We start from the raw sequence: 27277 nt of genomic DNA, 5'->3' as shown, positions 1-27277 counted from the left end.
TCTGTATAAAATAAACGTCCAATTATGAATACATTACTCAACAGTGGGATCCCGTTTATTAGAACAAAGAAATGAGTGTGTGTGTTTGCTAGCTTTAAGTTCAAATTTGATAAAATGTGGACAATTTAATGTGGCAGTTTTAAGGAGGCAGGTGTCTTGAACTGTGGTTGTGTCAAATAGTGGTAGAGGTCGACCAGAACTATGCTGTTTACGACACTGCCAACCTAAGCAAGTAATTGCGCGGTAGCCATTACCAAATGCTTTTTGTTGTGCAGTGCTTCTTGTTTTCTAGTTTGTTTACACTAGTGGCCAATTGCCAGTTTATTGTGTCCGCACTCTGTACTATAGTGAATGGAAATCAAAATCTTTCAATGTATTTTAACAGTGCCGGGATTCTGCCCCTAATGTGTAATTAGAGTTATTTTTGGTTCTACCCTTACACTGAATCTCTCTGTAGTGTTGTCTAAAGTGGGTCATGTGGCTATGGGTGACCACGAAAGGTAGAAATTAATATTCTGCAGATTTTGTAATTAACAAATTGGGAGGAAAAATGTCAAGAACGTCTTACATTAGAGAAGCACTCAGTTTACTAGCATGAAAATGCTCCTAATTCTCAACAGAAACAATTATTAGTTGAAAGTTTAAGTTCAGGGAAAAGAAGAAAACAAGTAAAGGCCAATCTGTAAAAAATTATTGACATTTTTGAAAAAAGCACATATTCCAGTCGAAAAGCTCACCAAACACCAGAAAGTTATTTCAAAGCATTAAGGTTTCATCTTCCGGCATGTAGCATGACCACCTTTTAAATTTGTAGCTCTAATCAATTACATGGGAGAGAAGGAGAGAGAGAGAGAGAGGGAGGGAGGGAGGGAGAGGAGGGGGCGGGGGGGGGGGGGGGGAGAGAGAGACAGAGAGAGAGAGAGAGAGAGAGAGAGAGAGAGAGAGAGAGAGAGAGAGAGAGAGAGAGAGAGAGAGAGATTACTTTTCACCAAAAATAAATGTGAATTTCACCAAAAATAAGATGAAAATTTGGCCTAAAATAGATGCCAAATTTTCAGGTCCCTATTAAACATGATTGCTGGAAACTACGTATGGCAAGAATAAAATAGCCCAATTTCGAAAGATAATGTAGATACGAATGTGTTTGCAAAATAAAAGGTGCACAAACTCTGTAACTTATCAGTGTGCTCAATGCTCTGGTGCCACGCCAACTGAGTCTATATGCCTCCATATAAGCCCTAATTTCTTGTATCTTATATTTGTTGTCCTTATGCGCAGTATATGATGGTGGCAGTAGAAACGTTTGGTAGTCAGCTTCAAATGCTGGTTCTCTAAATTTTCTAAATAGTGTTTCTTGAAAACTCCTGGCATTCCTATTTGAGTTACCAAAGCATCTCTGTAACATTTACTTGTTGTTCAAACCTACCGGTAAGAAAGCTACCAGCCGGCTATGAATTGCTTTGATGTCTTCCTAGCAAATACTGTATCTGAATATTGCAGGTTTGTTCTGACTATTGACTATTTCTGTTGGTGAATGAAGACATAGGATTTTGACATACGCATAGATGCTTTGCACTTGATTATGCTAAAGCCAACTGCAACAGTTCCATCATTTACAACAATTTTCTGTTGTCCTGTATTCATAGTATCATGCTGCCTTCATGTCATAAATAAACATTGTCATTTGTATATATCAACACAAAACTACTGCTTGGTTTTCATATTTTTACTTTTTCAGACCAGCATCGAGCTAGAAACTCACTGTTACTGTCAGGAGTTACACAACATTAAAATAAATGTCGTGTGACTAGTGCCTCCCGTCTGGTAGACTGTTCGCCGGGTGCAAGTCCTTCAATTTGACGCCACTTCGGCGACTTGTGCATCGATGGGGATGAAATGATGATGATTAGGACAACACAACACCCAGTCCCTGAGCGGAGAAAATCTCCGACCCAGCCGGGAATCGAACCCGGGCCCTTAGGATTGACATTCTGTCATGCTGACCACTCAGCTACTGGAGACGGACTACATTACATTATATGCTACAGACTGTAAGGAATGTTATTTGGGAGATGTTTATAATTTTGTGTTAGATTGTCTAGTACCTACGTACATTATATTTTAGTGCCCTCATAGAATTTTTCACAGGTGTTTATGGAGATGATGTATTAATTTTTTCTGATTTCCAGCACGACCTCACATTTTTATGAGTGACACTAAGTGTGCCATATATCACCAGTGACATTTTCTGTTGTCAAAGATATCTATTTGTGTGTATTGTTTTCTGTATTTTAGATTATGTGTGCGAAACAGTCTCAGAGGAAAGCTATTGTTATTTAATTATGTGAATTATATACATCAGGAACAGTAATAGTTCCTTCATGAGGACCATTCTCTCCTGTGATATCATCTTAGCACTGAGGACATTGTGTTTGATAGAGTCTGTTAGTAGGTCATCGGCTCAGTTTAATATTCATTGCAATGATGCACATGCCTGTATTTTATTTACTGAAGCAATATAAAATTGTACATGTGCAAGTGTGTGTTGTCTGGTCACATGATTCTGTATCGTGAATTGTTGTCTAACTCATGACATTCCATACATACATCTAGGAGTTTCTGTTGTGTAAATTTATCTATTTCAATCAAATTACTTGCTTATAACAAAGGTATACACATGAGATTTACGTCTTAAATTTCAAGCTAAATTCGTATACCTGAAGTGACGCTGGATCAGGTGCGTTGAAAAGTAACTGGCAAAGGTCTTCAGCACTTGTAGCAGCAGCTAACTGTTGTCGCGTAGGAGTTGTTACATGTTGTTTATTCTTCCCTTTGCTTTTACTCTGTTGGCTGCAGGCACTGAACCATTCTATCTGACTCAATTGTGCACGTTCCTGGCTGTATAGTTTTTCTATATGCTCTTGCCACTGTCGCTCTCGTTTTGAAGCACGAAGTGCCTCTTGTTTTGCTGAACAAAATTCTGAAACAACATTGGAAGACTTGTTAGTAATTTATCAGCTTGTGGCCTCATACTAATTAGTAACTGAACCACTAACTAGTAGAAAAGGGATGGTATCAGAATTTGTTTCGAAATAGTCACCTCTACAAATTATTTGTAAAACTGCATAGAATCTCACAACGTGTATGCTTACATTACAAATGAAGTGAGCCTGCACACATTATTGATAACCTGCAGAAAGATTGAGGAGCAGTTATCTGCATCTGCAAACAAATTTTGAAGCAGTTGGATTCCAATTCTACAAATATTGCATACTCAAAACAATGTTACACTAAACACTGTGAGCAGTTCTTTGCAAATTAATTTTAAATGTTTATGTTAATTGTGTGAAATATAAATAATAAACTGAATAGTACAACTAAGGGTGGCTTGGGTGGTGGTCAATAAGTAAACAGATGAATTTTCTAGGCCGTACACTAAACTGCCCTCCTTAACAACACCCCACCAGTATATCTAACAAGGTTGTTGAAATTTGCACATGTTTTGCATTGTTAGGTGGCCGAGTTTGTCCACATCAATCAATGAAACTCACCAAACCCACTTCACCTAATCAACTTCATCTAATAATGGTGACTGAACTCTCTAGTGGTCGTACAGCTTAAACATAGTGGTACAAAAAGGGTGAAAATTACTTTTTTTATTAGTGACAACACACAAATCCTATTTGAGGAATGAAATAACTGATAGACTGTAGCCATTCCTGGCTCCTTTTTCATCAGTCTTCACCAGTCTTTCTTCCCCTGCCATCTGTTATTAATTAGCCTGCAAAATAAATATTAACATTAACCTTACATTAGAAGATGTGGGGGGCAGGAGGGGGGGGGGCCTCCAAAGTTGTAAAGAAGAAATACTAATTCCCGCTTTTCCAGAAACTTAGATTTGCATCTTCTCAAATAACTCTCAAAGTTTGTATACATGCCTGCCATTTAATATAGAAAGTGAGGTCTCCAAAAATAAAAGCCCACATATTTGCTTCTTGTGACTAAAACTAAGAAAATGGAATCCTGTTGCACTAGATCTAAGCTGTAAAGTAAACACAAAAGTATCTGGGTTCTGAAAGCCTAAGTAATGCTAGTATTTTGGCTACTCTAAGAAGAGAAAGTGTCATGATGGAGTAAGAGGCCACAAAGTAAACGTTTTTTAATTATTTTTTAATGTTGAGTCTTACAAAAAGTTTGTGAAGCTGTACTGCAGTTACAATTCTACCTCCTCTGACTTTGGTTGCAATGTGTGCTCTAGAAGCGAAGAAAAAGAAATAACAAGCCATTACATCGTCCATGACTCTTGCTTTCTTCACTTTCAGGGGAGGGGGGGATCTCCACCATCATGTCCAAAGGACCACATGATGTCAACCGGCCACCATGTTATTCTCTGCCATACATCATCAACTTTATTTTCAAGCAGTATGGAGTGGCAAAGGGTCAGCACACTAGACTCCTGACTGTCGTCTGCTTTCCATACCTTGGAGCTACTTTTCTTCTTTCAAATAGCTCCTGAATTGGCTTCACAAGAATGGGTGCATTAAGTGTTCTAGTCATCCCACTAAGGAAAAATCCTCGGCAGTATGGGAAACTGAACCCGGCTCAAACAAATCTATGTCTTTCATTTGCCCTCCCTACTATAGATTTTACATATTCATCTGATTTCATATCACTTCTTTACTATTACATCTCAACACTCGAAAAAGGAAGGAAGGAAGATTAGAGTTTAACGTCCTATCGACATTGTGGTCATTTGAGATCGAGCACAAGCCCAGATTACAAAAGGATGGGGAAAGTGGCCATAACCTGTTTCAAAGGAACCACCGTGGCATTTACCTGGAGCAATTTAGGGAAATCACGGAAACCCTAAATCTGAATGGCTGGATGTTATTGGAAGCACTGTGCTCCTGAAAGCATGTTAATCACTGCACCACCTCATTCCGTAAACACTTCAATGATGAGATAAACACAGATATCATGGGATTCTTACAGGCATTATCCATTTATCTGTATTTAAAGAGAGCTGATATCATGACACCAAGCAGGAACTTCATTCAATTAGTTCTGCATTTCTTTATAATAGTCTAACAACAATACTTTCTTGTCAACAGCAGCATCATCAACAAACAATCTGCAGGTCTGTTGATCCTGCCTGATAAATCACACTCATATGTATATTGGTTCTATTGCAATTTCTTGGGACATACCCAATTTTACCTTCATTCCTGGTGATAATTTGCCTTACAATATAACATACTGTGTTCTATTAATAAAAACATTATTGAGCCGATCGCATATCTGTGAAGTTATTCCATATCATCATATCCTGATTACTAGTCAACATTGTGGCTAGAGTGTTGAATGCCTTTTGGAAGTCTGAACTTACTTTTTGCTGCCAGATATTGTGTGTTAATAAAGTAAGCTGTGTTTCACCCAAGTGTATCTGTGCTGAATCTTTCAAAGAAGCTTCTTTTTCTTCAGGAAATCTTCAAGGTCCAAACATCCTCCAGCATCCTGCAATAGGCTGATGTTTGTGATATCAGTCTGTAATTTTTTTTATCATCCTTGTTTCCCCTCCTCCTCACAAGTGCGTATCTCTTATCCTATCCTTATATCCTCCATGGAAAAGGAACTAGTAGTTTCAAATGCTGGGATTAGGTTTTCCACTTTTATAGGAATCTACAAACATAAAGAAATCTTTTTAAAATGAGTGCAGTGTACTCCCGATTATTCAAGTGTGAATTATCTGATTTGTGGCTTATTTGGGCAGGTTTTAGAGGGGGGGAGGGAGAGAGGGGGGAGGGAGGGGGGGGGGCACAGGTGTCGCAGGCCAGGGACTGGCAGTGTGAGTTGCCAGTCACTAGGGGCAGTGGCAGACACTAAGCCAGATCAACAGTGTTGAGCCGCATCTGAGTTTGCGCAGGTGTTGGCTGCAGATGCTACTACCTGTCCAGCAGATGTTATCCCAAATACATTGTTTGAAAATATCTCGAACATTCCTGTTTCTCGATTATTTGTGTATCTTCTGCCCCACATTCACTCCAAATAATGGGGAGTGTACTAAATTTGGGTTTAGCCTCCTCAAGATAAGTACTTCTATATCTATACTCTGGAAGTGATACAATGGTGTGAGGTGGAGTGTACATTCTAGTAGCACTAATTGAGCTCCCCTTCCCTCTTCCATTCGCCAAGGGTGCTTGGGAGGAATGGTTGTCTGTAAACTTCTGTATTGGTTCTAATTTCTCGAATTTTCTCATTGTGGTGTTTTCGCAGGGCTTACGTGGGAGAAAGTAATAAGTTGTCTAACTGCTCATTGAACAAACTCTCTCGGAATGTCAATATTATACCTCTCACGCACAATACCTCTTGTAGCATCTGCCACTTGAGTTTGTTGACCATCTCCATAACATTCTCACACTGATTAAATTATCACATGACAAAATGAACCACTATTTGTTGGACATTATCCATCATCTATTGATCCAACCTTGTAAGCATCTCAGACACATGAGCAATACTCAAGAATTGGGCGAACAAAGGTTTTGTAAGCCACTTCTTTCGTGGACAAGTTACATTTCTTTAAGATTCTTCCTATGAATCTCAGTCTGGTATCTGCTTTTCCTATTATTTATTTTATATGGTCATCCCACTTAACATTGCCCCATATATTTACTCCAAGACATTTTACAGAAGTAGTTGTTCTAGCAGTTTGTCATTAATAGTGTAGTTGTACAGCAGTGGATTTCTTCTTCCTTGTATGCACAATATGCTACTTCTATTCACATTCAGAATCAACCGCCAGTCCCTACAAACATGCATCAATTCTCTGCAGGACTTCTTTTGATGTTACTACACTATCTTACAGATAAATGTATCACCAGAGAACCGGCATATGGAGCTTCTGATGTTATATACTACATCATTTATCTATAATATAAGCAGTAAGAGTACAATTATATTTCGTTGGGGTACTCCTGAAATAACCTTTACATTTGTTGGTATTGTTTCATTAAAAGCAGCATGCTCAGTTCTATCTTCAAGGAAGTCCTGCATCCAATCACAAATCTGGTCCGATAGCCAGTAAGCCTGTATGATCCCCCCCCCCCCCCCCCCCCCCCCAACTAAATGGCAGTGTGGGACTGTATCAAATACCTGAAACTTTCTGGCAGATTAAAACTGTGTGCCGGACCGAGACTCGAACTCGGGACCTTTGCCTTTCGCGGGCAAGTGCTCTACCGGCCAGGAAGTTTCATATCAGCGCACACTCCACTGCAGAGTGAAAATCTCATTCTGTATCAAATACCTTCCTGAAGTCAAGGAACACTGAATCAATCTGAACACTGATGCCTATAGTACGGGAATCTCATGGAGGAACAGAGTGAGCTGAGTTTCACATGATCTCTGTTTGCACAATTCATGTTCATCTTTATGCAGGAGATATTTGTTCTCCAAAAATGTCATAATATGTGAGCATAAAACATGTCCCACAATTCTACAGCAGACTGATGTCAGTGATATAGGCCTATAATTGTGTGCGTCTGTCTTACAACCATTCTTGAAAACAAGAAGGGCCTGACATTTTTTCCCTCTGTTGCTCCAGCAATTTACAATAAACTGTTGCTGGAAGGGGAACAAGTTATTTCGTGTAGTCTCTGTAGAATCTTAAGGGTATCTTATCTGGTCCTGATAGCTTTCTGCTACTAAGAAATTGTAGTTGCCTTTTTATTCCATGATAATTTATCTCTAAATTTGCCATTTCTGCATATGTGCAATGATTGAAAGGAGGGGCCATGTAGTGAAACGATTTCGGAAGACAGAAATCAGCCTTCTCTTCATCATCTTCATCTATTTCAGTACCAGTATGGTCACCAAGTGACTGAATAGACAATTTTGAACTGCTTACTGATTTTATGGAAGACCAAAACTTCTAGAGTTTCTAATGAGATTGGTTGGCAAAAAATTTGCTTTCAAAGTCATTGCAAGCTTTTCTCATTGCTCTCCTTACATACACATACATTTTAGTTTTGTTCAACTTCTGTTTGTCAGTTAGGCCAGCCTAGTACTGACCAGGAACTCTGTCTCTTTGTAAATTGATACGTGGGAGTAGTTATTTTATAAATGCCACTATTGGTGTACCTGTGTCTGCTGGTTATTATGTTATGTAAAACTTTTTATTGCTCTTCCTTTAATTGTAAATGAATACTTCTCAAATAGATACAAGATAAATCTGCTCCTAGCATGATTTTTTTGTACAACCTTCTTGTTCACTCTGAATAATAACAAGCTAATATGTGAATAAAAACACAGAAAAAATGATCAAGGTAAGCCAGTTTCGCTAATTTCCTTCAGACCAATGAAACTCCTTTATCTTACCTGCCTTTCCATCAGGGCCCTTTTCCATATATACAACAGGATAGACTCGAGCAATTACAGCAGTAACACAACTGATGACACCACCAGCAGGTTTCAGTGAACTGAGAGAGACAGGCAAAGGACCAGGCTGTCTACAGAACCCAAGTCTGCAATCCCAACGTGCTCTTCTTGTTGAATTTGTATGGATTTTTAATCTAACATTGGGTCCTGCCTACAAAACAATTACATTAGAAGTGAAGAAATGTCACAATCAACACCAGTTATTAGACCATTACAATTATGTAGCAGATGATACATCTGAATTAAATGAAAATCACGAAACGGTAAAAACCTTAATGTATCATTAACACATCTGATAGCTTGGAAACATGATTGCAGCTTAACAGATTAACTCAGAACATCTCATGAGCCAGGTTAGTAAAGTTGTGGGAGTATTATTCAAAATAGCATAAATTAAAATAATTCACAAAAATAAAGATGTAGCAAAAGTAGATTCTCTAAAGAAGGTAGTGAGACTGCCATTGACAATTATCGATCAGTCTCACTACTTACCTCCTTTTTGAAGGTAAAGGAAAGAACTGTGTGTACAAGAATCATAGCATACCTCTCCAAAATAAGATGTTTAGTCAGTCTCAATTTGGATTTCCGAAGCACCGATAGCAATTTCTGTGACTTATCAATACATTTCATAGAAATCACTTACAGGCAAATCTGTCACCAACCTAAAGATAGATCTGTAGCTAAAGACAGGGAAGCTGAAAATGTCAGACATAATTGTGTGTCTATGAAGTATTGTCTTAGATGTGCAACTGCTTTAATTTTTTCCTGCCAGAAAGCCACTGTTTGTAGTAAATGATAAACACTCAAGTAATGAAACCAAAGATATATATGAGGCTAACCAAGGAAGGCCCTATGCTGCTTTTAATCTATGTAAATGATTTAAGACACAATCTGAACAGCTTTTCTAGATTGTTTGCAGATTATACTGTCATTCATCACCTTGTAAGTCATTAGAACATTGTAAACCAATTAAAAAATAGTTTAGACAAGTTATCTGCATGGCTCAAAAGGTGGCAGTTGACTCTGGACAATACAAAGAGTGAGATCCTCCCCATGAGACTAAAGAGATTCTGTTACATTTCAATTACATTATATATCACACAGAGTGAAAGACTGTTGATACAGTTAAATACCTATGGATTACAATCATGAACAACATAAATTGGAACTATTGCACAGAATAAGTTGTGGAGAAAGTTAACTAAAGACTCTATTTTATTGGTGCAACATTTAAAAGATGCAACAAATATACCAAACAGACTGCCTACACTACGCTTGTCAGTCCTCTTTAAGGATTATTGCTGTGTGCAGATTGGATTGACAGAGGACATAAAAAAAAAGTTCAGAGAAGGGCAGCTCATTTTGTATTATTATGCAATAAAGGACAGCGTGTCAGGGATATGAAAGCATGGTGCGGAGGCAATCACTGAAGCAAAGGCACTTTTCATTGTGGCAATATCGTTCACAAAATTATAATGGCCAACTTTTTTCTCTGAATGCACCAAGACATTTTATTGAATTGGATCTAGCTAGGGAGAAATGACCATTGTGATAAATCAAGAGAAATCATAGCTTGCATGGAAAGATTTAGGTGCTTATGTTTTCTATGTGTTCAGACTAGTTTACAAGAAAACACTGTGTTGTGCCACTTGTTACATGACATGAGTTGCTCACAAGTGGTTTTGTACATGGCAGTAGTCACAGCATCACCACTGTACATCTCAGTTTTGTCCTTTTGTGAATGCCACAGTCATGTCTAAAATGAAAGTTTTGGCAGCTGCACAAGTTGCTGCAGAGTTAATGCATGTTTGTGTGAAACTGCTGCATAAGAAAAGAAATAGGAAACATGTTTGGGTTCACGACTGTGTAAAGAAAAGACATCAGCTCAGATGCTCAGCAACCCGGCTGAAGGAAATGGTAGTGGAAGACTCTAGAATTTATTTTAATCAACTCAGAATGACACCAGAACAATTTATATTTCTTCTAAACGGAGTTAATAATATATTGCGGAAGTAAGACACTGTAATTGGATTTCATGCGGTACAGTCCAGAATTCTCGGCCTACTAGAAGATTTAGTTTTACTTGGTAATGACTCTCATTTCGATTAACACCATATTTAATTAAATCTTTGTCATGGCATGGTCCACCGAGTTGACAAAGTTGTCAGGGCTACAAGTGCGACTCACAATACAGTGCCCCAATAATATGCACAAGTACAGCTAATAGACCAGTAGCGTGTTGATAATGGAGTTTATCAGCCAGCAACATGGAGAAGCAAAAATGCTGGGGGAGGAGAGGAGGTTGGGGGAGGGGGGGGGGGGGGAGACCGCATTTAGTAGAGAATGGTGTGCAAATTATCTTCTTGCAGATGGATATGTACAGTGGTAAGATTTTGAAGTTCAAAATGTACTACAATGTACTACAATTTGTGAATGGGAAGCACTGCTCTGACATTTTAAATAAATGAATACTGAATAAAGAGCACAGCTTTTCAGATTTGGGTAGCCTTTCCCCTATCAACAATTTTCCTTTTCTTTAAGAAGTAATTGGCCAACTCAAACCATGAGACTTCAGTTGGCCAGCGCAAACTGTGTGACTTTAGTTTTGTAGTCATAAGGTGTTCCATAGCCAGATATTTTGCTTGCCTGTATTTTTCTTAATTAGTCTGCATGTGTATTCTTAACTGAATGAATTTTGTTCTGAAGCTCAGATATTGCCAACCTATCCTTGTTCAGATTACATATGACCAGCTCCAGTGCAACAACATGTTGCTAATTGTTTTTGTGGTCAACATCATTAAAATCCCAGAAACATCTATTCATAGCATAGATATCCAACAAGCAAACAATTTTCTCCATTCTCCACTTCATATTCCAATTTGTTTACTCTCTACCGACACACCTAACCACACTACTCATGCAGTTAGTAATCACTGAATTTGGAACAGTCCAAAATCATTTAGTTTCACCAACAAATCACTCAATCACCTGCCGCACTTGGCATGTAGCACAGTTCCATGGAACGTAGTGTCGTCGTGTAAACTAGGCTTTATTAGAGAGTGGAACAGTTGAACGATAATCTGAACGTGGTTCTATGAACACTATGTCAAATGCTTCAGTGTGAAATGTGGAGTAATCTTGTATATGTAAGTAAGAACCTGAAAAGAAAGCCATATGTTACATACACCGATGAGCCCAAACTTTATGACCACTGCCTATCACGAGAAAGAATGCCATCTGGTGGCATTATAGGCTCACGACTTGGTAAGGTAAGTATTTCAGTGAATTAGGGATGAATGAGGAATCATTCTAGTGACAGTATGAGCCGCAAAGGGGTGAAATCCACTAACATAAGTGACTTTGACAAAGGATGGCTTGTTAGGGACAAACACCTGGAAAACGAGCATCTTGGAAAGGCAGATTTGGTCAGCATTCATTTGCTACTGCCATGAGCATCTATGGAAAAAGGTTGAAGCATGGTGAACCCATGAGTAGGCGACTAGGTGTTGGGTGTCCATGCCTCATCACAGAACACGAATGTGGAGGCCTGCTCTGTAAAGCAGGATACACGGTGATCTGTAGCAGATGTGATTACAGAATACAATGCTAGAGCATGCCCAAGTGCTTCTGAGCACACTACTCAATGCACATTGCAGAATATGGCGTTATGCACCATATGAACCTAATTGATCTCAATGTTGACCAATGATGTTACCAATTACTATTACAGTTGGCCATAGGATCATCAAGATTAGACCGTGGATCAATGGAAACTAGCTGCCTGGTCAAATGAATCACGTTACTTGTGACAAGAGACCAATGGATATCCCATCATCTAGGTGAATGGCTGCTCGAAACACGCACTGTGCCAGAAACAAGCTGGTGGGGCCAAGACTATTCTATGGGAGGCATTAACCTGTGCTCTGGTGGGACCTCAAGTCATAATTGAAGGCACTATGACAGCTGTGAACTATGTGAATATTGTCTGTCCATGTCATAAGGCTACATTCATGCTACAGTGGTTTAAGGAGCATGATAGCGAACTTCTGTTGATGTCTTGGCCACCAAAATCACCTGATCTGACCCTGATGGTACACATGTGGGATGCTATTGCGACCTGTGCACCGACATCTACTGCCACATGCCTCCAGAGCTACCATGGACTTGTTGAATTCATGCAATGCAGAAACACTGCTGTATTATGTTCCATAGGTGAAGCAACACACAATTAAGCAGCTGGTTACAATATTTTTCCTCATCAGTGTACCTTCTTTAGTGTCTAAGCTGTGTAACTTTTGCAGTCTGTGTAGTATCAAATTTTTGAGATGAAAATGTCAAACAGCATATTTACTTTCCCCCGTTATGTTCACTAATATCTTTTAGTATAATATTCTGGGTTTACTTGTCATTGGAGGAAAAAGTGTTGTTGTACGACGACATGTAATAATGATAATTTCCGGTGTTGACTCTACAGTGCCCTATAAAGAAAGCAGAGTTACTAAACATAGTTTTCTGAAATTCCTTCACAAAAGAAGATGAAGTAAATATTCCACAATTTGAATTGAGAACAACTGCCAACTTGTGTAACTTAGAAGTACATATTCTCAGTGTAGCGAAGCAGCTTAAAAGACTTACAAAGGTCAAGGCTTCTAGTCCAGACTGTATGCCAATCAGATTCCTTTCAGAGTATGCCAATAAAATAGCTCCATACTTAGCAATTGTATGCAACTGCTTGCTTCATGAAAGATCCATACCCAAAGACTGGAAAGTTTCACAAGTCACACCGATACCAAAGAAAGCAAAGAGCAGTAATATGCTGAATTACAGGCCCATATCACTACTAATAATTTGCAGCAGAATTTTTGAACATATACTGTGCTCAAACATTATGAATCACCTCAAAGAAAACTATTTATTGACAAATAGCCAACACGGATTCAGAAAATATCATTCTAGTGAAACACAACTAGCTCTTTATTCTCACAAAGTAAAAAGTGCCATGGACAGGGAATCTCAAATTGATTCCATATTTTTAGATTTCCAGAATGCTTCTGATACTATTCTTCACAAACGATTTCTAATTAAATTGAGTGCCTAAGGAATATTGTCTCAGCTGTGTGACCGGAGTCAAGATTTCCTGTCAGAGAGGTCACAGTTCATAATAACTGATGGAAAGTCATTGAGAGAAACAGAAGTAATATTTGGCGTTCCCCCAGGAAGTGTCATAGGCCCTGTGATGTTCCTGATCTAAGTAAACAATTTAGGAGACAATCTGAGCAGCCCTCTTACATTGTTTGCAGAAGATGATGTCATTTACCATCATGTAAAGTAATCAGATGATCAAAACAAATTGCAAAATGATTTAGGCCAGATATCTGTATGGGGCAAAAGGTGGCAACTGGCTCTAAATCATGAAAAGTGTGCACTAAAAAAATAATCCGCTAAATTTCAGTTAGGGAAAGCAAACCATAGACTATGATTTACTGGCACAACACATAGAAAATATGCTTATCTGTATGGTATAGAATACGCATCAGATAGGATTGATGGAGGATATCGAAAAAGTTCACAGAAGGGCAGCTCATTTTGTATTATCACAAAGTAAGGGAGAGAGTGCCACAGGTATGATACACAATCTGGGGTGGCAGTCATTAAAACAGTGGCATGTTTTGCTGCAGCAGGACTTCCTCACAAAATTTCAATAACCAACTTGCTCCTCAGAGTATGAGAATATTTTGCTGGCACCCACCTACATAGGGAGAAATGATCATCATAATAATGTAAGAGAAAACAGTGTGCACCGAAAAACGTGTGTGTTAATTTCTCCTGCACACTTTTTCAGAATGGAAGACCAGAGAAATAACTTTAAGGTGGTTCGAAGAACCCTCTGCCAGGCACATAATTGTGAATTGCAGAATAACCATGTAGATGTAGATGTAAATACAACGTCTAGTAGACAGGTCTTTATACATCCGGGCATACTGACAATATCCTCACAGTATATTTACTCCCTTACAAAGTTTGTTGTCAATGAACAATTGCAGTTTGGAAATGACACAAATATTCATGAATATAACCATAAGGGGAGACATGACATACGTTATCTGTCATCCTGCCTTAGCATGGCAGAATGGCAGAGAGAGGATTGAGGTATTCAGCAGTAAAAATCATTAACAATCTGCCCAGTGACACAAATGATTTAACAGAAAGTAAAATTAACTTCAAACAAACCCTTGTACACTGTAGAAAAACTCTGGATATGTAATAGCGTGGTGTGTGTGTGTGTGTGTGTGTGTGTGTGTGTGTGTGTGTGTGTGTGTGCGCGCGCGCGCGCGCGTGGGGGGGGACGGAGGAGAATTATGTAAAATGGTCAAGATTTTGACATACAGTATCTTTTACCGAGAAATTGTGTTATAATAATAACTTCTTACACATTATAATGAGGGATCAAAATTGTGATCAATGGAACACACAGATAGCTAAATTAAACTAATAAAACACATTTTTGTGTGTTAACCATACCCTAATCAAATGGTTAGTAAATTAACATCGTGAGATGAATAAATCACATTTTCTGGAATATTATATATATTTCATATTATTGCATCCCAAAAGAAGGCTGGCAAGTGAGGACATTCTGGTTCCCATACCACTTATTCTAACTGTGTATTTGTTATAAAAGTCAAGATAGTTGCAGGTAGTACAAAAATTACTCTCTCATTGAAAACCGGGCTATGAGTTTCTATTTATGTGGTAAATGGTAGACAAAGTCTTTGGCATCATACAGATCTTGTAAAGATAAATATGTCACCTAGATTGAGTGATCTTAAAGGAACATCTGTGTTATACAAGACTGAAAAGCTTGTATCGGTGTTTCAGGGTAGGTTGTATTGGGAAACAATTGATAAGAATAAATTTGATACGCTGCACTGTTTCCGATATAATTAGCATGGAAGTTGGCCAATCAGGTCTTTGCATGCACAAATTCAAATAGCGTGCCAACATCTTCTTCATTTGGTTTCCTCAAATCGAACAGTAGAATGATACAAACATTGGACACTGACCGGTAGCAAGGGTACAGCCTGAGAAAACAGTTCAGTAGTCTTGGGACCACCTTCTTCTTATGGGAACAACTGGTGTTAATGGTGTCAGCTTGTGTAGCAGAACTCCTTATTTGTGCAGCTGATTGTGTCGAAAGTGTTTGTTTAACCGTAAATTTACAAGGAAAGAGGTGCGAAAAGATAATGATGGAAGTAGGCATAACACATATTTCTCACAGCTGTGATGAAGTGATAATTGTATTGTTCTCTTGTTCCTTTTGAGCAAACGAAATGAAGAACATGTCTGCCAACACCGTTGCTGACAAGCTGCTTGAATTTGAGTGCACAATGACTTGATTGGCTAATTTTAATACTAATTAAATAAAAAATGGTGCACGTATCTTTTTTTTTTCCTTAACAGTTATTTCTCAGAATAATCTACCCTGCAACACCCTTACAAGATTTTTAAACTGTTTCTGACTACCTTTTATAAGCCACAATTCACTTCTTACACGATTTGCCCCATTTCTGGTACTTTATAGGGGACGTCAGTGGATATGTTCATGCATGTTCTATTTGATGAATTTAAGAAATTTCAATTTTTTATCAAATTTAATGTCTTAGATTCCTGTTCTGCCTATGCATCAAAGAGCACAACTCTTCTGCTCTTTATATATCTCACATTCTGCACCCAAGTCACATACATCTCTACATGTCCCTCCAACATTCTGAATATTGTACTAACTTTTAGTTTTGGGTCAGTAACCGTGTAACTAGATACTAGTGCACTATAACATTTGATGTGTTTATAATTTGTTCATCATTCTTTTTTAGAACAGAACCGCATTACAAAAATTACTCTAACATTCTGTGTACAAAACTGAATGTGTTCTGTTAATTCTGTTTACCTCCTTCAACAAGAAGTAATGGCAGTACTGAAATATGCACAACTATTGAACTAAAAATATTTTCATTGTCGATACAAAAGACACATTCAACAACTGATGCAAAACTTTTGAAAGCAACAACAACACTGGGCTATATTTTAAATTGCTTCAGTATTTACCTCCAATGGTGAACAAGGCTGTTCACAGTTGACCAGCTCTGCACTGTGGGTTACTAGCTTAGTACCAACTGCAACATGGCCTGCTTCTATTAAGTGACACATTTCCATATCAACAGTGCACCCAATGCTGTACCAACCATCAGTCAGTTCCAATTCATAGTTGCACATTTTCAAGCACTGTCTATTTCCTTCTTTTCCATTTTCTTCCTGTGCTTCTTCATGCTGCAAAGAGGAATGCTGGTGAATTATATTCTACTATTATGTATGTTAAATAAAACAACTCCAAGCAATGGAAATCCTAGTAGGAATATTAACAATGTAGGAAAAGACAGATCGCTACTTACCATAAAGAAGACACATTAGTTTCAGTCAGGCACCATTAAAAGACACATACAAAAAGCTTTAGGCTGCAGCCTACATCAATAAAACACACACACACCTGCCAACTACAGCAACTCGGGCCGGAATGGTATTTTAGTCTGAATTGCTGGAGGTGGCGGTCATGTGTGCATGAGGTGTGCGCCTCTCTTTTACTGATAAATAAAACAACTAGTTAGTTTGGATAGAGAAAGATATACAGTTGCTGGGCTGAAGTAGCATGCTAGAAAACCTGAGGAAATTTGCTCAATAACAGATGCCAGGAAATAAACTACATCTTTCATTTCTCTGAATCAATGGTAGAAAACTAAAACTTTTCCTTACAAATAGCATTCCCATGGAGGAAACTCAAATTATATATATCCAACATATATTATTATATAATTCTCTAATACACAAAATTCATAATTTAATAATCACAAATACGAACTTCAGCTTCAAAGAACTCATTTTCAAACATTATTAAATGGAATGACAATATCATGCTCACTGTATCAAAACATTAAAAATGGTAGCAGGGACCCAGGCAGCCAAACATTCCTATAATAACTCAAATTTCTACAGCATCAAAACAGAAAACACAAACACAGTAGGCTTAATTAATATGTTTTGACTAAGGTATTAAAGGCAAGAGTAGCAATAATCCCCAAGATCCTTGAAAAGATGAATGAAATAATTATTAGCATCAGCAGTGTTGAGAAACAGCTGAAATCGTTAAAATTGAACAAAGCTCCAGGGCTTGATGGAATCCCTGTCAGAGTCTATATGAATTTGTGCCTGAGTTAGCCCCTCTTCTAATTTCAATCTATCGTAGGCCCCTCAAACAAAGAACCATGCCCAGTTCTTGGAAAAAGGCACAGGTCACACCCGTCTACAAAAAGGATAGTAGAAGTGATCCACAAAACCACTGTGCAATACCCTTGACATCGATTGGTTGTAGAATCTTAGAACATATTCTGAGCTAAAACCTAATGAAGTATCCTGAATAGAATGACCTCCTCGACACCAACCAGTATGGGCTTCGAAAACATCGATCATGTGAAACCTAACTTGCACTTTTCTCATATGACATACTGAAAGCTTTGAATCAAGCAATCAGGTAGATGCAGTACTTCTTGATTTCCAAAAAAGCATTTATATCAGTCTCATACCCACACTTATTGTCAAAAGTATGATCATATGATGAATCAAGTGAAATTCATGACTGGATTGAGGATTTTTTGGTAGGGAGGACACAGCATGTTATCTTGGATGGAGAGTCATCGTCAGACGTAGAAGTAATTTCGGGTGTGCCCCAGGGAAGTGTGTTGGGACCCTGGCTGTTCATGTTGAATGTCAACAAGCTTGCAGACAATATTAATAGCAAAATCCAGCTTTTTGCAGATGATGCAGTTGTCTTTAATGAAGTACTACCTGAAAGAAGCTCCATAAATATACAGTCAGATCTTGATAAGATTTCAACATGGTGCAAAGATTAGCAACTTGATCTACATGTTCAGAAATGTAAAAGGTTGCAGTTCACTGCAGGTTAAATGATAAATGTTTACTACATACCACTGTGTTGTAAGGGTGTTGATGAACAATTTGATACAAGACGCTTGTGGTCTATCAAACCTGGAAGCAACCTCAGGTTGGTCTCTAATGTTTTTGATGCCAATTTAAAGTGTGAAGTAGATGTACAAACTTCCCACTTCTTTTATACGAGGTGATTTACTTGAGATTCGCAGCCGATCTTCTTTGCTGGCTAGCTGGCTGCTGGAAAACTCTCTTGACTTCTTCTCCATTGAATGATGCTAGGTACAGAAATAGTTAAGCCTCTCTCTCTACTCGTGAAATAAATAGATACGTGAACTTTACTTTTTGTCAACCAACAGTATATTTGAACTCCATACAGAATAAAATTCTCACTTTCCTCATACATATACGACTTCACTTGCTCCATCCAATGTCAGAAACAAATTTAATTACATTTATAAAAGAGTTGGCTTAATAACCATGACTCTATTTCACATGAATCATAAAATAGGTCTTCCCTCTAACAAGGCTGGATTAAGAGTCTACAAAATTACTTTTTGAACTGTTCTTCTTTCATATAACAATAGTCAATGATACAATAGGCACAGAGCTGCCTAAAAACTCCACGATTCATCCTCTAAAAGTCTATGGATTGACCAACAAGTACTTGTCAGTGTCATTCGACCATCACGTCTACTTTCTTCTCATGATTGACTTTAAGCCTGCACACACAAACATGTGATGCAGTGGGTAGGATTCTAACATCCCACACTTGTAGATAAGAAAGTTCTTAACTACATTCTTCAGAAAGTCCTATTTTGCAACTTTGTTACAAGAACTCACATTAAAGGATACATGAATTCAGAGCACACACATTTTAGAAATGAAAAATACACTGCTATTGGCCATACTTTCAGTCTAGAATATTGTGTGTGCAAGATGGTAGAAGGCCGAGTGGTTTTAGAATTTACACAGAAATACTCGAATCACTACAGGCCCACAAAAGTCACTTAAGCTTTAATGCACCTGCAGCATGCAAGATTTTTAACATGCTCTCACCCACTTATGACACTGGCTTCTTTGTGTGCTTACAAGCTGTATAATTAATATTTGTGTAAATGTTATCCCACAATTATGTGAATTTTGACAGCACAGAATTAACAATTACATCACTTTCTCTGGTTTTCTTACTACGAGGCAACTGTGATTGTAAGGGTTAAGTTTAGATCAAAGTGGAAAAACAATCTGAAGGCTTTTCCTTTCACTTCCCTCTCAGGAACAGTTAACTTACTAATGTTAACGAATGATGGTTGTGTAAGAGAGTGAGAGTATATTAAAAATATTATGTAGCGCTGCTACGCTGTAACTTAAATGGCTTTTGTAGATCAATGTGGCTTAATAGACCATAAGTGTTTTATATCGAATTGTTCATCTCAGATGTCCTTACACCACTGTGGTACATAGTAAACAATTATCATTTACAATATGAATACCTATACTACCCCTTAATATTCAGTTTTGAAACTTTGTAAATAGGCTTTAAGGGATAATAGGTATCTATTTTCAAGTGCCTGACAATTCAACTTTTTCATCATTTCTGTGACACTGCCCTGTGAGACAAACAAACCTGTGATCTTTCACGCTGCAGTTGTCTGTATACATTAAATATCCTCTGTCAGTTTATTTGGTATGGATTCCACACACTTGAGCAATGTTAAAGGACAGTTTGCTTGAGGGTTTTGTAAGCAGTCTCCTCTGTAGGCTGATTATCTCAGCATCCTACCAATGAACTGAAGTCTGTTACTTTTTCCATCTGTAACTGAACTTATGTGACCATTCTATTCCATATCTCAACAAATTATTACTCCTAGGTATTCGGGTATTCGTGTGTGTGTTGTTTGGGGGCGGGCACGTATGTGACTGACTTCATTGTGGCTCATTGATATGGTAGGATATTATGTTTTTATGTTGTGTGAATTGCACACTTTTACATTTCTGACCGAGTTGCTAGTCTTTGAACTACTCTGAAATCTTATCAAGATTGAACTGAATATTCGTATAGCTTTTTCACACAGTTTTTCATTATAGATACCTGCATCATCTGCAAAAGTCTGCATAACTATTAATACTGTCTGCCAGTTTATTAATAAAGAATATAAACAACAACAGTCCCAACATACTTCCTTGGAGCACTCCTGATGTTACTTTTACTTCTGTCAATGATTATCCATTGAAGATAACACGCTGTGTCCTGCCTAACAAGCAATTATCAAGTCACTCATAATTTTTATCTTTTGCTACCCTATATAACTGTACTTTTGTTAATAAATGTTGGTGTGGTACCAAGTAAAATATTTTTCAGAAGTTAAGAAATATTGCATCACCCCGAGTTCCTTGACCTATGGCATCCAGGATGTCATGCAAGAAAAGCACGTGTTGGGTTTCACATGACAAGATGTTTTTGGAATCCATTCTGGTTGGCTGGCATGAAGGAGGTCATTCTATCTGAGATACTCCCTTACCTTTGAGATCAGAATATGTTCTTTGATTCTAAAACACATGCATGTCAATGATATAGAATCGCAGTTTTGTCAATCACTTATGTTCTCCTTCTTATAGACAAGGTGTGATCTGTCCTTTTTAAAGGCCCTGCAGTATATTATAAGAGTAAAATCAAACTCATGCATATAAAACAACTTTAAATGTCTAATTGCTTTGCAAATGTATTAATGTGTTAAATATTTGACTTCATGCATGTAAGCGACAAAAAGTTTAGGGAAGGTTCAAAATTTTGCTTAAAGTTTAATGGAAGTTGCTAAGTGTTCTCATTATAAAACACTGCATGAATATAGTCTAGGTAATTTGCACTCAATTTTAAGCAAAACCTAGTTTTTCATGTATCTCAATGTTTACAATATCATATCTCCTGGACTGTGTGTCATATAATGATACAATTTTACAGATATGTTCAGTGATACACAGGGTGAGCACAAATTAAGTCCCTATTGAAAATTGCTTAATTTTTTTTAATACTTCAATAATTTTCATAAAACAAAAACATTTTGTGCCTTATTATTTACTACATTATACATCACTTATATCACTGCAGATATCAGTGACACGCCATGGCGCAATGTCTAACCCTGGGTGAGTAGGTTTAGCTGGCATCCCAGTACAAAATACGGTGATCTGTGGTTCAAGCACAGAAATGTTGGCGAAGTGCAGACAGACCTTGCGCCTCAGTAGATGCAAAGACCATAAGAAAATACCACTCGAAGCTAATGGACACAGATTTTATATCAGATGTTAAGAGAAGTGGTCGATCCCCAACATCCAGGATGGAGGAAACTGTGCAAGTGGTTCAGGGAATGTTCACTTGAAGTTCTTAGAGATCACAAAGACAGACAGTTGTGGAAGCAGTCTAAACTGACACACAATCCAAACTGTTCTGAAGAAACAGTTGAATTTTTGTCCATGGAAACCACATTACTGCCACGAATTACCAGTGGAAGACTGTGATCATAGGTTGATATGGGGTGATGATGCTTACTTGGTATGAAGACTGGACTGTTATTCTTGGTAATGTTCTGTGGTCAGATGAAGTGGTGTTCCATAACAGGTGTTTCTTAACTGGCACTATTGTTGTTATTGGGTAACAGAGGATCTGAGAGTGGTTACTAAACATAGAGCCAATATCATCCAAAGGTCACAGAGTGATGCGGCATGGCATCCATGAAAGTTGTGGGTCCATATCTCATTCAGGACACAGTGAATGCAGAACAGAACATTTACAGGCTTGAAAATTATGTTCATGGTATTGTACCTAAATAGTACAATTACAATGACATAATCTTTATGCAAGATGGGGTCCTGCCTCTTTTCACGTATTCTGTCCGCTCATGGTTTGACATCCATGTTTAGGATGGTGGTTTGGACATGGCTCCCTTGAATGGCCAGCAAGGAATTCTCTAGGGATGGGTGAAAGAGGAAGTTCATCCAACAAAACCAAAAACTCCTGATGAGTTGGAGGAGCAAATTCGCCAAGTTCTTGGAAACATATCGCTCGCAGGATTATGTGCAGAAATATGATGCAAACATTCACATCCATTTACTGAGACTGGTGGATAATGGAGGAGCTTATGTCAAATTAAAGCAATGCATAACAATTCTACCACTGCAAGGAACAAAATGTTTTTTGTTTCATGAAAATTGGTTACATGTTATAAACATTATTAGTTTGGTACATAAGTTTGCATCTTTTGTGTTTTGCATGTTGGTACAGTGGTTGCTATGGGTTTATTTATTGACTGCAATTATTTATTTATAGTTCACTATTGATACTTGAGTTTGCATACTGTCATTTTGTAATACGAAAATAGTGAGTGAGGCGGTGGACATGAGAAGATGTAGTGTCCAGTGAAGAAACTGGAACATGTCCAACATATTCTTCTGTTTCAGTTAAACAGAGGGGTGGCAGCAGGTGAGGTAGTCAGAAACACTAGTGCCATGTGTGAGATAATGCTGCTGGAGACGGCACAGCAAGAAAAGGGTTTTTTAAGGAGGATCGTTTTGACACAAGTTACTCTTCACATTCACGAAGACCTTCGGGGTTTGATGAATATTGTTTAAACACATTAATTCACAATGATCCAAGTCAGTGTACTCAATAACTGGCGAATGTGATGAACTGTGATCATTCCACTGTCGTGCGACATTTGCATGCAGTGAGGAAGATTCAAAAATTGGGTGTAAGGGTATCGCATGCTCTAACTCAAAAACAGAAAATCAGAAGGTGCCTATGAGTGCATCTCTGCTTGCTCGTCACCAATTGGCTTGCGAACAACACTAACCAATCCTACCCTGTATCATTACTGGTGATGAGAAATGGTGTCTTTTTGCTAATGTAAGGAAAAGAAAGAGTGGCTGAGCCCAAACAAAGCAGCAACTCCCCATGCAAAGGCCTGTACACATCCACAAAAAATATTGTTATGCATTTGGTGGAACAGTGACAGTGTGGTCTACTAAAAATTGCTTCCCTGAGGTGTAACCATCACTACTGACATTATTTTCAATAACTGAGATGTCTTGCAGATGCAACCCAAGAACAATGACCAGGAAGGCTCCATGAAGTGATGTTACTCCGTGATAATGCCCGCCCACATTCTGTTAGACTAACAGAAAACATTATACATGAGTTTGGCTGGGAAATCATTCCACACCCACCTTATTTACCAGATCTTGTGCCTTCAGATTTTCACCTTTTCCACACTCTGTTGAACAATCTTCAAGGAACTTACTTTCTGGATGAAAATTTGCTCTGTATATGGCTCAATGAGTTCTTTGCCTCCAAACCACAAGATTTCTACAGCAGTGGAATTGAAAAGTTATCCGAGTGTTGGCAGACTGTTGTAAATAGTGAAGGAGAATATATTATAGATGAGTAAAGGTGCTGTTATGTGTATCTGTTGTGTTTATTAAACTTATGGGAAAATGCTATGAACTTAAGCACCGAGCCAATATAAACAATTTTTAATACAGAGTTATTTCTTGCCCACCCTTTATTTGTATACAGTCTGCAAACTGTGTTGCAAATAAAGTCGACAAAAAAGAAGTAATAAATTAAAACACCATACCTGAAGCTGAATGCATGATAAGCAAAAAATGTACAAAGTGATAAACTATTTCTTTTCATCATTTTGTGGGGAGAGTTAGCAAGAAAAAGTTTTGCAAAGGATTGAAATTACGTATATAGTTTGTTGGAACTTGATAAGGGCTCTCAGTCTCAAAAACTGGATAAATATACTATAGGTATTTGTACACCATCAGTTAGGCAGCCTCAAGATGAACATATGGTTATAACTGTAATACACACCCTGATGTGTCGTGCAGGTGTATTGCTATTTCGACTGTTCTTGTACTAATCCGAAGGTCACCCCTGATCTTAGTAAACACACACACAGTTAATCACGAGGGCTAACTACAGGCAGAATGCTGCACCTGAATGCACTGTAGTATTTCAGTCGAAAGTAAAGCACCAGCAGGGAGACATCTGTGAAGCATTAGACTGAACATTGATCATACTATGAAGGACAATCATGACCAATGATTGGATCCACATCATCGCTTTTTGCACTGAAGGCTTGTCAAACAGGAAAGTTGCTTAATGTGTGCACTGGAGTCAAAAAGATGTGGTGTGAACATGGGTTCAGTTCCAGTTACAAGGTAGTGTTGAGGACCTACATGGCCCAGGCCATTCACACTTGGCAGGTGCACAGCATGAGCGATATTTATACCTATCAAGTCAAAGGAACTGTTGGCTGAGTGCTCCAGAACTGAATTCGGCATTTAAATAGGCTACAGAATGTCATTTATCGCATTAAACTGTTAGGAGACGGTTGCATGCTGAGAATCTTCATTCCTGAGGTCCATGGCAAACATCATGTTGTACACTACAATAAGAAGGACTCTGTTATAGATGGGCAAGAAATCATGAAGAATTTTTATTTTCTGAGCCGTGGATTTCGAAATAATGAGGGAGATGCAAAACTTTTGTTGGTCTGTGTACTTGTCTTATTGTGTGAAACTTTTAACATTAGATTACACCTCTTAATGAGTATATTATGACAGCATTTTAAATTTGGGCAATAATTGCATGAAATATTGAAAAACAGATATCTTTAGTCCCTGGAAACCATTAGATAGGTAACTTGCAACTGGTATTGGATTTCGGAATAGCTGTTCAGTAATAAAGGTTGTTTAAAAGACAGGTTAACTAAGCAGCAAGTCTGTATTACTAAGTGACAATCTCAGAGCCCAATATCTGTTTCAGGTTGCCTGTCTAATGGCATCCAATGGCAACAACAATTTCATTTTCAATACTTTGTGCAATTACTGAGAGAATTTAATAATTTAAAATGCTACCATAATTTACTCATTGCAAGGTCTAATCTTATGTTAAAAGTTTAACACAATAAGACATGTACTAAAGTTAGAAACTGTGCACTTGTCTTGAGGCAGCATGACAGACAGCGTGCAAATATCCAGACTTTATTCACCTGTATTTTAGAATGAGAGCACTTAGCGGAACTTTTTCTCGCTAACATTCCCCTCAAAGTAATGAAAGGAAAAAGTTAATACTTGCTAACTTTCTGAAACTTTTTCTTCCTTAGATGCTCAGTGTCGAATATTTAACAGATTAAATCATTTGTAAAGTAATCAGATGTCTGAAGCGTTTTTTTTTTTTTTTTTTTTTTTTTTTTGCCATGGGAGTTTGATTCTTTAAAGAATCAGGGGTTTACTGGTTGTGAATCTGACAGGGAGTCCACTTGGCTCTGAAGTTTCACTCAGTTTTAATGATTTCAATTGTTTCTCGATGCTGCAGACATTAATATCTACATCACTCATCTTTGGAATGGTTCTAAAATCAAACTGAGGCAATACTACTGGATCTTCCTTTATAGAGGCACACTTGAAAAGGAAGTTCTGCATTTACACTTTTGCTTTGCTGCTGTAAGTTTGGATTCTGTGTCATCCATGACTATCTGGGTACTTAAGTTGATGCCAGTGATACGCATTACATATGACCAGAATTTCTTTGAATTTTGCATGAGGCCTTTCCATAAAATCCTGCTATAGTAGCCATTGGAAGCTTCACACATTGCACTTTTGACAGCCAGACACATTTCATTTAGCATCTCTTTCTGCCTGTAGCCTTATGACTTGTTTTCCACCTGTTGCTTAGTAATTGCTCTTCGTATACAAAGATTGTATACTGTGGAGAATTACACCTTATGGGAACTATTCACTCAAAACACAGGTTAAAAGATGCCTATCTTGTATCTTGCATGTTTTTATTGGCTGTATTGAGAGTTGCATCTCTTGAAGTACTGGCCAGCCAAAGTCTCCTTATGAATTTAAAAAAATCCTGAATATAAATTTTCCTATTTATAAAAATTAAATAATTCAGTGTTGATGTACAACAGTAATATACATGCTTGACATTATCAAGTTAGGGGAAATCTAGATTAATGTAGAAACATAAGTATAACTTCAAACAGCCAAGATCGCTATCTGTACAACAATGATCTTGGCTGTTTGAAGTTCTGCTTCTGTTTCTACATGTACAACAATAAATGATGGATATCTTTCGACGTCTGCACTACTGCAGTTATGACAGGGTGGTGCAACGTATATTAAAATATTAGCTGTAGATATTTTTTCTGTATCCGTTCTCATTTTGTTTTTATTACCAAAAGGAACTTACTTTCTCAATACACTGCATATATGACTTTTGAACTGTTGCTTCCAACATACACTGGTGTCCAAAATTAAAGCACAAACGAAAATTTTGCTAGGTTCTATTTAATTGCCCACAAAACAGTATACACACACATGATAGTAAAGTAGAAACCATGTAAAGAATACATAATGTAAACAACTAAAACATGCATAATGGTATACAAAAATGTTCTTTGTTTTTTCCAACTAAACAGATTTGCACAAATAATCCCACTACTGGTTATGTGCTCAGTATGGGGTGTGAAAATATCTGGCAGCAATGCAGGCATGATAATGACAGGGCATGCTGTGAATGAAGCCGCTTGCAAGTCTTGGAGAGTTGTTAGTGAAGTTGATGTGATGCAACCCCGTCTCCCCATGCATCCCAGACATTTTCTATGGGAGTCAGATCGGGAGAATGAGCAGGACCCGTCATGGGTCCAATATCTTCCATTTTCAAGAAAACAACAACCACCCTTGCTCTATGAAGTCGAGCATTATCGTCCATCAATGCAAAGTCTGGGACCACAGCACCTTGCAAAAACTGCACACAATGTCCCAAGATCTT

At 37.9% G+C, this 27277-nt stretch overlaps 1 protein-coding gene across 1 annotated transcript in view; it reads right to left on the bottom strand.

Annotated features, from left to right (window-relative positions):
- The window catches only part of LOC124796080 (breast cancer type 2 susceptibility protein-like), a 173362-nt gene that overhangs the window by 59624 nt on the left and 86461 nt on the right, over window positions 1-27277 (bottom strand). The window contains exons 7-9 of the mRNA XM_047260165.1: window positions 16540-16761; window positions 8374-8584; window positions 2718-2980 (exon numbers count right to left, since the gene is read on the bottom strand). Coding sequence (XP_047116121.1) covers window positions 2718-2980; window positions 8374-8584; window positions 16540-16761 — 696 coding nt within the window. The remainder of the gene's footprint in view (window positions 1-2717; window positions 2981-8373; window positions 8585-16539; window positions 16762-27277) is intronic.

Source organism: Schistocerca piceifrons, chromosome 4 (genome assembly GCF_021461385.2).
Source record: "Schistocerca piceifrons isolate TAMUIC-IGC-003096 chromosome 4, iqSchPice1.1, whole genome shotgun sequence".
NCBI classification, from domain to species: Eukaryota; Metazoa; Arthropoda; class Insecta; order Orthoptera; family Acrididae; genus Schistocerca; species Schistocerca piceifrons.
This window is presented reverse-complemented; position numbering and strand designations above follow the sequence as displayed.